The sequence below is a fragment of the Petaurus breviceps genome, unplaced genomic scaffold (assembly GCF_028583685.1).
Source record: "Petaurus breviceps papuanus isolate PSGF00001 unplaced genomic scaffold, PetGlider_PUasm1.0 90760, whole genome shotgun sequence".
NCBI classification, from domain to species: Eukaryota; Metazoa; Chordata; class Mammalia; order Diprotodontia; family Petauridae; genus Petaurus; species Petaurus breviceps.
In genome coordinates this window covers 8,809,205-8,820,060 of record NW_027187338.1, presented here as the reverse complement: position 1 = coordinate 8,820,060, position 10,856 = coordinate 8,809,205, and the positions used below count along the sequence as shown (strand labels likewise).

At 48.9% G+C, this 10,856-nt stretch overlaps 2 protein-coding genes across 8 annotated transcripts in view; both read left to right on the top strand.

Moving 5' to 3' along the window:
* The window catches only part of COL16A1 (collagen type XVI alpha 1 chain), an 85,546-nt gene extending 80,046 nt beyond the window's left edge, over positions 1-5,500 (top strand). For all 7 annotated transcript variants that reach the window (XM_069068051.1, XM_069068049.1, XM_069068050.1 and 4 more), the window contains 4 exons: positions 57-123; positions 1,450-1,626; positions 2,060-2,137; positions 2,874-5,500. In XM_069068051.1, coding sequence (XP_068924152.1) covers positions 57-123; positions 1,450-1,626; positions 2,060-2,137; positions 2,874-3,076 — 525 coding nt within the window. In that variant the 3' untranslated portion in view covers positions 3,077-5,500. The remainder of the gene's footprint in view (positions 1-56; positions 124-1,449; positions 1,627-2,059; positions 2,138-2,873) is intronic.
* Positions 5,501-10,235: 4,735 nt separating this feature from the next.
* Positions 10,236-10,856, top strand: part of PEF1 (penta-EF-hand domain containing 1) — a 17,448-nt gene continuing 16,827 nt past the window's right edge. The window contains exon 1 of the mRNA XM_069068082.1: positions 10,236-10,619. Within this exon, the coding sequence (XP_068924183.1) occupies positions 10,596-10,619 (24 nt within the window). The 5' untranslated portion in view covers positions 10,236-10,595. The remainder of the gene's footprint in view (positions 10,620-10,856) is intronic.

The window sequence follows — 10,856 nt, the reverse complement described above, 5'->3', positions numbered from 1 at the left end:
CTCTGTCTCTCTCTCTCTCTCTCTGTCTCTCTCTCTCTCTCCCTCTCTCCCTACAGGCAGACTCGGTGAATTATGATGAAATCAAGAGATTCATCAGACAGGAGATCATCAAAATGTTTGATGGTAACTGGTCATTTATGGGGGGTGGAGGGTTGCTTCTCTCTTTCCTCTTTCCCCTGCCACCCTACTGTGGCCTAAGCATCAGTCCTGCCTGAAGAGGGGCAGACCTGGTTTGAAGGTCTTGTTCTCCTCCTCCCTGGGAGGTGTGATCCTAATAATTGGGTTGTAGATCCCAGCCAGCCCCAGCCTGATCATCCAATGGGACTCCTAGCCACAGTTTCCCATCCGCTTGTCCCAGGGTCCACCCAATGTGCTGGGGGCCTTCCTCGATGTCTTCTCTCATTATCTGCCCCTTGCCCTCATCAGGCAACCAGATCAACCTCTTTGTTCAGTCTGGCTCTCCTTCACAGCTCCCCATTCTCTGTCAGTGTCACAGCCAGCTCTCCCTCCCAACTCTCCTGCAGAGCTTGCCACTCTCTGTCATAGCAGGCTCATACCCACCATGCCCTCCCCACTTCTCCATTGCCCTCGGTGTGACTGACACTCAATTCCAGCTCGTCAGGGACTGCTGTGCTCTATGTCTCACTGCCATAGACCTGCAAATGAGTAGTCCCCTCCTTTGTGGTTAATAATCCCATTTCTGCAGTACCCAAGGATCTCCAAAAGGCTCTCCTCCCCATAATTCCACGAGGCACATAGTCTAAGCATTATTCCCACTTTGCCATTGAGTAAGAGGCTCAGAAAGACCAAGAGAACTGGTCAGGGTTACAGAGACAGGATGCCTTAAACAGGGACCAAAAACCAGGTCCTTGTGACTCTAGGCCCCATGCCTCCCCGAACTCTTCCCCTAAAAGCTGCTTGAAGACACAAGGAGCATGAGGATTTGTAAGCAGGAGGGCCAGCGTGGCAAGCAGGCCCCAGCTTCTCCTCTCCTATTCTTGAGCCTCACCAGGGAAGGCAGGAGAAGCATCACAAGCTGTCGTGTTCACCTTTCCTGATGTTAAAGGATCCACCTCCCTAATGTCCTTAGCTTCCAAACAAAAGTCCCTCCTGCCACCGTTACTTCCCTCATTCTGTTGTTGGGGGACTTGGAGGAGGAGCTCATGTTCTCCAGGAGATCTCTAGATTGAGTAGAAGGGACTTAGGAACACAGAGTGTCTGAGCTGGGAGGGGAAGCATCTTATTCTCCAGAAGAGGAAAATGAATGATGCTGAATGAGCTCCCATATTGAATTCCCTCTCCTGCTCCCTCTTTAAAGAAGTTTGCATCCATTCCCAGTCCCCAACTGTCTGCTGTGCCCCTGCAGGCTTCACAAGTACACATGACAAAGGGCTCCCCAGGGCAGCTTGGGTGGTGACTGCCAGTGCCCAGTTTTGCCTTTTCTTACAGAGAGGATGGCTTACTACACATCCAGGATGCAGTTCCCTGTGGAGATGGCAGCAGCCCCAGGCAGGCCAGGGCCCCCAGGAAAGGATGGCTCTCCAGGCCGTCCAGGCTCTCCAGGCTCACCCGGGCTTCCAGGACAGATCGGCAGAGAAGGCCGCCAGGGCCTGCCAGGAATGAGAGGTAGCTTTGCCTGCAACCCTGAACAGGCTATCTCAGATGCTCAAAGCTGCTCCCCAGTTCCTGAGCCCTCTGGCAAAATCTGTTAGCACTTTGCAGATTTGATTGGCTCACACTTTCCCCTCCTGCCCCATACCTGAGCTCCTTAGGCACCTCTGTGAGCCTTGCTGTTCACTGACTGTAGTGTTACTATAGAGAGGCCCCTTGGGTGCATTCTTTATCCCTGTCCATGACTTTGTGAGCACATGTATGAGTATGTGTGTGAGTAGGTCTGAGGAGTATACGTGAGTAAGGCATGTAAGAGGAGGTGTATGTGTGTGTGTGTGTGTGTGTGTGTGTGTGTGTGTGTGGCTGTGTGGCTGTTCCAGCACAGCCAGCCTGCTGTAACACTTCCTTGCCCAGTTATGTCTTCTTACCTTCACTTCTCTCGTTTCAGGTTTGCCCGGTACCAAAGGTGAAAAAGGAGACATTGGCATTGGCATTGCTGGAGAAAGTGGGCTCCCTGGCCCTCCAGGTAAGAAGAGTCATGGCATCTGATGGGGGAGATGGGAGATGGGCAATGGCCCTGGGAGGACTGGGAACCACTCTCCTCTCCTGCCACGTGGCTTCCTTAATCACATCTCGTAGAGTTGCACCCTCACACTCCCTACATCCATCCCCACAGGCACCCATGGTGCCCAGAGTCCTGTCCTGTGGGGCAGCCACTTACTTGACTCATTTGGATAATGAAACTATGTTTAACCTCATCTTTATTACTTACTAGTTGAGTCAATTCAATTTAATATCTACCAAGGGTAAGACCATGCACTAAGGAGGATAAAAAAATGACCAATTTCTGCCCTTAATGGAGGAGATAAGTAAATATACAAAGATGAGGGTGAAGGTACAGAGTGCGGGGACTGCCCAGAGGAATGGGAGGAGAATGGTGATGCTCACCAAAGCAGCTTCCCTTTCTGTAGGAATAAGCTTACAAGTGCTCTCCTCCCCACAGCCCAGGGAAGGGGGCAGTACAAGTGAGATCATCCCTATTTTACAGGTGGGGGAAACAGAGGCTCAGCTTGAAGGGACTTACCCTTCCTTATACATAGGAAGTATCAGGGCCAGGGTTTGAACCATGTCTTCTGCTTTCAAGTCCACAACTCTTTACCCTTGGGTTCAGTTTTTCTCCAGGGAATCAGGGAAGGAAGGGGAGGCACTTGTACTGGGTGAGAAGGAATGAGTTTCCTAATCTCTTCATCTTCCCACTCTAGGTCCTCAGGGACCCCCAGGGTATGGAAAGCTGGGTCCGACTGGACCCATGGGTCAGCAGGGGATTCCTGGCATCCCTGGCCCCCCGGGCCCTACAGGACAGCCTGGGAAGGCCGGCCACTGTAACCCTTCAGATTGCTTCAGCGCCATGCCCATGGAGCAGCAGTATCCACCAGTGAAAAGCATGAAGGGGCCATTTGGTTGAAAAGATGCACTGACCATTGGCATTAAGGACTCTGTTGGGACAGCCAAAGCTCTGTGGTCCTTCTGACTAGTTGTGAATGATTTTTAAAATTGCTGTTGATATTTTTTTAAAGAAAACACCTCCTCCAACACACACACACACACACACATATCCCCATTGGAGCTTACCTCTCCAAATCCCATGTCTGTCCTTGTTCTCTGTCAGCTTGCTCCAGGTTCAGGAAAGGTAATATCCCTTGTCATATGTGCTCAAGCCAGAAATGGTCTATAATGAGGCTGCTGTAGATGGTCCCTGATTCCAGATTTCCTTTTTTTTTTCAGCATTTTCTCTTCAAGTTTTTTCCTTATGTCTTATTCCATGAAGACAACATCTCTGAGCCTCTTACCCTCTCCTCCTCGGGATATTTCTCAGGAGGCCTAGAGAAGCAACTTAGCTCAGCCTTTCGGTGGCAAGAGAATGGAAGGGAGGTTCCAGAATGCCCTTTTGACTCATAGAGGTCCCCCTTCATTCCCTTGCCTGAAAATAGTCTTGCCCTGATGTTCATCTCCCTGTGTAGACTGTGCCCAAAATCCTGCCTGGTTTAGCCTTCCCTGCACCTTGGAGAATGCCCAAGTTTACACTCGGCTGCTTGGCAGCGCCTTCAGGCATGTTATCCCTCCTCATCGGCTCAGTAACTCACTGATGATTGAAGGCCTATGCAAAAGGGAGAAAGATAAGCTTATGTCCCTGGCAGAGACAGCTAGGGAACGCTTGGGGGGAAATGAGGTGGAACCATTATTCCTGCGATAATCTCTAGCCTTGTCTTCAAAAAATACTTCCGAAAACCCCTTTTCCAAACTGCAAATTGCATCAACTGGGATTCTAACTCTGCCTGTTTTCCTTTACAAGGTAACCTGAGTCTCTGGTTTGGAAATCAGCTTGCAACGGGCATATTGAGGTCCCTGTCGATGTGGGAACTACCTATTCTATTTCCAAATCTCTGATTTGCTAAATCCGATGGGGTTTGGTGATATGCCTTTTGCCTGCCTTTGTACAATGACCAGGTCAAAAAAAGACAGCACAGAAACATTTCTGGCCCAGCTTTATCCTCAATCATTTTTCCAAATGCTTGATCCTTCTGGCCCAGTGGGCTGGTTGCCCTGCGCAAAAATGACTGATGTCCAAAAGGGTTTCCAAAGAAAGCCACTCAGTTGGATCCGGCCCTGGCTTTCTGCAAGGTTTATTAGTGATGGATAAACTTCAAAGGGACCACAGAGGCAGTTAGTTCAGATACTTATCTCAATCCCTTGGGGCTCACAAACAGGCTGGTAAATCGTTCCCATGAGATTTCTGAAACTCCGCTTTTCTAGATGGGCCTGAAATAACCATGAGAACTGACCACCTGGTAGAGGTGTGCTGATAAGGAAAGGAATGAGACCCATCGGGGGCCCCTCCCGAGTCCATAGTGTTTCCATTGGAGCTCTGAGGAGAGATGCAGCTGGCTCTTGTTTCATCCCCCCCTCCCCCCAGGAATGCTTCGTTTACATGAATTCCAGAGTGCTCTATTAAAAAACAAACACAATCTTTGCATCAAAGCATTGGCCATGTTCTTGGATACAGGAAGAGAGAGGAGACAAATGTTAGAACTCCTGTTGGAAGCCTGACTTCCATTTGCCTATGAGGGCTGGGGTATGTTAACTGAAGACATAGCATCATGAAGGATATATTCGTGGGAAAGGGGAAAAAAAATTGGGTACCAGCTGTTGCATTGGATGCATTGGCATAGAAGGTTGGGCTGGAGAAACTCTACTAGGAAGCTTGCAATCCATTCTCTTTGAGGGTTAATAGAGAACAGAGAAAATAGGATAGTTCCTCACTTTAACAAGTCAAGTTACTGCTGGTCTGTGATAATTATCCTACAGTCTAAATTTGAATTTTTTTTTTTGACAATCCATCTTAATGGTGTTTGAAATTGCTATATCATCTTGGGCCACACAGGACCATGGGGAAAATTTGAACTTGCCTTCTCTGGTTAACGTGGTCAGTGGAAAATCAGTTTAAAATCATTCTCAAACTTACTCATTGGCCATTCTGGTCTTGGGCAGATGGCATAGGAGTTGGGGAACCCCAAGAAAGGAGATGGTATCTGAAAGCTTCACTTCCCTACTGGGGCATTCTCTTCTGCTTGGGTCTGCCTTGAGCGGCTTTCTTCATCCCATCCAAAACGGCAAGGAAACCATAATTGTTTTCCATGTTGTAAGGTCTCCAATGGTTGGATCCTTAAGTGAGGAAATCGGAACATTCGCCTGCTGCTCTGTAAAATGGAGAAAAGGCAGCCAGATGCATAAAGAAAAATGGACTGAATTTGGGGTCCTGTAAAATTCAGATCCTCTAGTAATAATTTCCCCTGTCTCTGAAAACTAGTCAGACTCCTTTAAAACGGGACTTTGGCTTATCGTCTGTTGACTCCTTGCATGTCTGTGAGATTTCATTGTTTTGGTGGTTCATGAATGGTTTCTGGGGAGGAAAAAAAGCCTATGAATTTACTTTCCATGCCTTTCCATAATGGAGGGGAAATGTTGCAAAACTGCCAAGTTGTGGTATTCTTTTGTCTGATGGTTCTTTGCTCCACCCTCCTTTCCACAGCCTCCAAGTAGCAGTTATGTCTTCTGGACTTGATCTGGTTCAAGCCAGAATGAATCAATTCCCTGATATCTTCGTGGATAATAGGATTCCTTCCTGCTAAGCAGTCCTGGAACCAGAAGCTGAGCCAGAGTTTTATTAGGAGAGGGAGGCAGTGGGACCGGTCTGACTCCAGGGGTAGTAATATTTTCCAGAGGGTGAGTCTCCTATTACCAAGTTATGCTTTAACTTTGGAGTTAGAGGGTCAACTCTGGAGCTTTTATTAGGCCAGTAAAACATTCCATGGAGGCATCTGCTCAAGCCCTCCCCTTTAGCTACCACCCACATCTCACCACCCTCCCTGGTTGAGTCTCAAGAAAGGATTAGAACGTTTCTCCTCCTGTGAAAAATTCTTTGGTCCTTCTACTTCAGCTCTCTGGAAAATAAACAACCAAGGCAGAACAAAGAGCCCTCCATGCTCCAAGAATCCTTGAACAGCTGTATGGGGGCCTGAGCTCTGACCTTCTGCCTGAAAGATGACTCAGGTCCTTCCCTACCCATCCCCACCCCATCTGAGTGCTTGAGTCAAAGACAACCATCCAGCAGGGAGCCCATGGGACCATAAGCTGGGAGGGATCAGAGAGAAATATCTGCTCCAAAACACTCTCCATCTTATAGACATGGAAATTGTCAATTGGGAGTAGCCCACTGCTTGGTTCTCTGTTTTGTGAGAGGGTCCCAGGGACTGATAGGTTTATTTTCTTTTTCTTTTTTTTTTAAGCAATTGGGGTTAAGTAACTTGCTCAAGGTTACACGGCCAGTTATTTCTGGGTGTGGTGCTAAGTATCTGAGCCCGCATTCGATCCCCAGGTCATCCTGACACTGGGACCAGTGCTCTTAATCGCTGAGCCACCTGGATGCCCCAGTAGGTTTATTTTCTATGAGTTAAGAAAGGAACTTGCCCCAGAATCATATAGCAAGTCAATTTTATGAGTAAGGGTTAGAACCTGAGGTTACTGACTTCCAGCTAGTTAAAAAGAGCCAGAGAAGAAACTGTACCTCATCTCTGCCCTGAAGAAACAGACTCAGAGAGGGGAGTTACTTAGTAACAGAACCAGGGCCACGATTCAGGATTCTGAACTCTTTGGTAAGTTAAAATTGGAAGGGGCCTTACAGATCACTGCATTACATTCACCACACACTAAGCACCCTGCTAAGCTCTTCGAGGGAGTAAGACAGGGTTCCTGTGCCCCAGGAGCTCAGACTCAGGGAGATATGGCAAATAGCTATTATACAGTAAGTGGATTAGAGAGATGTGAACAAAGGGAAGGGGACTGGGAGAGGCCATGTAGAGGAGATGTGTTGGGCTTTAAAGGATGAGTAGGAATTCAACAGAAGAAATGGAAGCAATTCAGTGAATGTCCATTGTTTCCCATTGTTTCGTGTAACTAACGGGAGCATAAGCCGAAGGAGGTGGGGAGAGATGTGGGCGGCACTAGCTCAGGATGGAGTTCAGGAGGCCAAGAGAGTGTCCAGCCTGGCTGGAACGTGCAAGGCCCCAAGGGGCATCATATGAGATAATGCTGGAAGAAGATCATCTGCTTTAACCCACTCAGTTTCCAGAAGAGGAAACAGGTCCCCAAGGGGCAATTGACATAGAAGCCCTAGACAAGCCCTCCCACTGCCCAAGGGCCAGAGCCTTGGGAAGGAACACTGGGCAGAAGGGAAAGTGACTTGGCCTCAGCGGCTTTGTGAGCTTCCCCAATTTGCACCCCTGTTTCCACATCTGTGAAGTGAGGGGGCTGAACTTGTGTCTTCCCAACAAAAGTCCAGTCACAGAGAATCTAGCTAAGCACATCTGACCAGAGTCAGAGACTCAGTTTCACTGTAGTCCTGGATTTGGAATCAAAGGACAAGCATCAGATTCCTGGCTCTGTGGCTTACTGCTGTGCCTCTGAGGTCCCCTCCAGCTGTAGGAAGGTAGGGGATAGCTTGTTGGACCTGGAGTCAGGCCTCAAACACTAGCCACATGATCCTGGGCAAGTCATTTAACCTCTGCCTCATCTGAAAAGTGGTGATAACACCTCCCAAGATTGTTGTAAGGACAAAACATTTTCAAAGTGCTTTACAAATCTTAAAACACCATATATGTGCTAAATATTGTGAATCAAGTATGTGTTAGGCACTAGTACATACAGGGACAAATTAGGGACAAAAGAGGGGGGAATAAAAGGACAAAAAATGAAATGGTTCTTGTCTCATAGTGGGTCTTCTTGGGGACCCAGCCATCTGAGGAGGGAGCTGATACCAGCCCAGCCTGTGTGCAGGTTCAGAGCTCCACAAATGGCAGTGGCACTGGGACCCCCCAGGCTTAGGCAACCTCCCCTATGCCTGTCCTTACTGCCCAGTTCCCACAAGCACTGGGATCTCTCTCCTAACTAGAAGCTTCCAATCCCTGGGGGAAGTTACCCAAAACTTGGTTCCACATCTTGGGACCACTCCTTTCTTCCCAACAGTTAGTTGAAAGTTGGGGATGAAGTTGCTCACACAATCTGATGGGGAGAGTCCCAGCTTGGTAACTTACCAGCTGTATGACCTCAAGCAAGTCCCTTCTCCAAGACTGGGTTTCCTCATTTGTGAAGTCTGCAGGGCTGATCCAGACCAATGGCATCACTCAGAAACTGGGGCCTCTAAACTATACATAAGGATCCCTGCCAGGTACTACTGACTTAGAAAACCCCCATATTAACATCAACTGTGTTCTATTGTGTTTTTATTTTGTTAAATATTTAGACAGATAGGTGAAGCAATGGATAGTTAGACCTGGAGTTAGGAAGACCAGAGTTCATATCTGACCTCAGACACAAGCTGTAGACCCAGGGCAAGTCACTAAATATGTCTGCCTCAGTTTCCTCACTTGTAAAATAAGAATTAGAAACATTTAAATAAGGATTATAATAGCACCTCCCTCCCAGGGTTAATGTGAAGATCAGATCAGATCTTTGTAAAGCACTTAGGTCAGTTCCTGGGACATTTTTTGTTGTTCTATCGTGTCTGACTCTACACAACACTTTTCTTGGCTAAGATACTGGAGTGGTTTGCTATTTCCTTCTTCAATGTGTCCCCATTTTACAGATGAGGAACTGATGCAAATAGCGGTTAAGTGACTTACCCAGGGTCATACAACTAGCAAGTATCTGAGGCCAGATTTGAACTTGGATCTTCCTGACTCCAGGCCTGGTGTTCTATCCACTGAACCATCTAGCTGACCCTCCTGGCACATAGTAAGTGAATAAACACTTGTTCCCTTCCCATTCCCACTGCCTGCATAGGCAATAACTTATGCCACTTGAACCCCACGGGCCACAGTTTCCTTATCTGGAATCACCAACTTCAATCCTTTGGGTAAGATGGCAGATCACTGGGTCTCAGCACCCATGCTGCTCTGCTCTTCAAGATCCTTAGGCATTATCCTCTGATCTCTTACTGCATCCCAATGAACCCAACTGTCCTGGAGTGGAAATCTATAAATACTTTTTTCCATCCATTCTTATAAGTAAATACAAGTTAATGAGGGTGGGGGCATAAGAGAAGGGCTTCATGGAGAAGGTGGCGCTTGAGCTGAGAAACAAGGGATTCTAAGGAGCAGAGGTGAAAGGGGAGTAAGTCTATCCCAGGCATGAGGGATGGCCCGGGCAAAGGTGTGTAGGTGGGAAATGAGTGTCCTGGGTGAAGAAGAGCAAGGCCAGGGTGGCTGGGCCCCAGAGAGCAGGAAAGGCTGCAGAGGCAGGTCAGGTTCTGCTTCCTGAGGGCTTTAAATGCCAAAGAAAGTCAATATCTAACCCTAAAGTCCATGGGAAACCACAGGCATTTACTCAACAGGGAAGGAAATCGCGTTAACAGCCCAAGTTTAGATTTCAGGAAGGTAAACTGGGGCCACTGGATAGAGCACAGGGCCTGGAGTCTGGAAGACTCATTTTCCTGGCCTCAGACACTTCATAGCTGTGTGACCCTGGGCAAGTCACTAACTTTGCCTCAGTTTCCCCATCTGTAAAATGAGCTGGAGTGGAAATGGCAAACCACTCCAGTAGCTTTGCCAAGAAAGCCCCAGATGGGGTCAGGAAAAGTCTGGTACAACCGAACAACAACAAAATGTGACAGATGAGGAGCGCCTGAACAATAAGTGGCAGCAGGAGCAGAAAGGAGACAAATAAAGGCTGGTCCAAGCAGAAACAACTTGGAAAGTGCGCAGCGAGGGAATTGCCGGATATTTATTTTGTATACGCTTGAAAGAAGGAACGAATTAATGAACGAACGAACGAATGAATGCATAAGTGAATGAATGAATGCATAAGTGAATGAATGAATGAACGGGCATTCGTACTATCAGCCTCAGAACGTCCTTTTGCAGCTCTAGCATCCCCAGCTTCGCTCTCCAGGGTTCCCTGGCGCCTGCACCCCTGTCCTGCAGGGGGCGCTGCTACCTAGACAACCCCAGGTCAGCCCTCCGAGGACTGCCCGTCAGGATGTGACGTTAAAGGAGGACGGCAAGTCAGGCTCCGCTACTCCATCAGTCTGATCTAATATGGCTGCCGCGGCCTCTCCTTCTCTAGTGTACCAAGACCTTTCGGGAAAGCCCGAGGTGCTTTTTGAAGTGGAGGAGAAAAGGGCACTAGGGCCCGGAGGCCTACGCTGCGGCCATAACAGCCGAATATAGGCGGAAGGGGCAGTTCCACTGGAGCTAACCAGTGGTGATAGTAAATGAACCTCGCCTCTTTACGTCACATCCGCCAGAGACTGACAGCTGATACCCTCCAATCAGCAGCCGAATTCGCCCACCCACCTTCCTCTCATGAGAATGTGCAGGCCGTGCCTGTAGAGGGGAAGTCCCTCCTCGCTCCGTAACGTCACAGACGCCATGTCTAGCTACCCGTACGGACAGGTAAGTGACTGAGGGAACGGTGAACCGATCAGTGGGCGGCCTGGGAGGCGTCGGACCTTGGGGGTTGGGCCCTCCCCGGGCTCAGGAGTCTGTCCTGGGCCTACGCCAGCTAGGGGCAGAGGCCGAGAAGCCGGAGGGGTCTAGGCGGCAGCCGTGTCTCACCTGGTGCCTCCGCTGAGGGCGGCTCCCTCCCGAACCCCCCCCCCCCCCCCCCCCCCCCCCCCCCCCCCCCCCCCC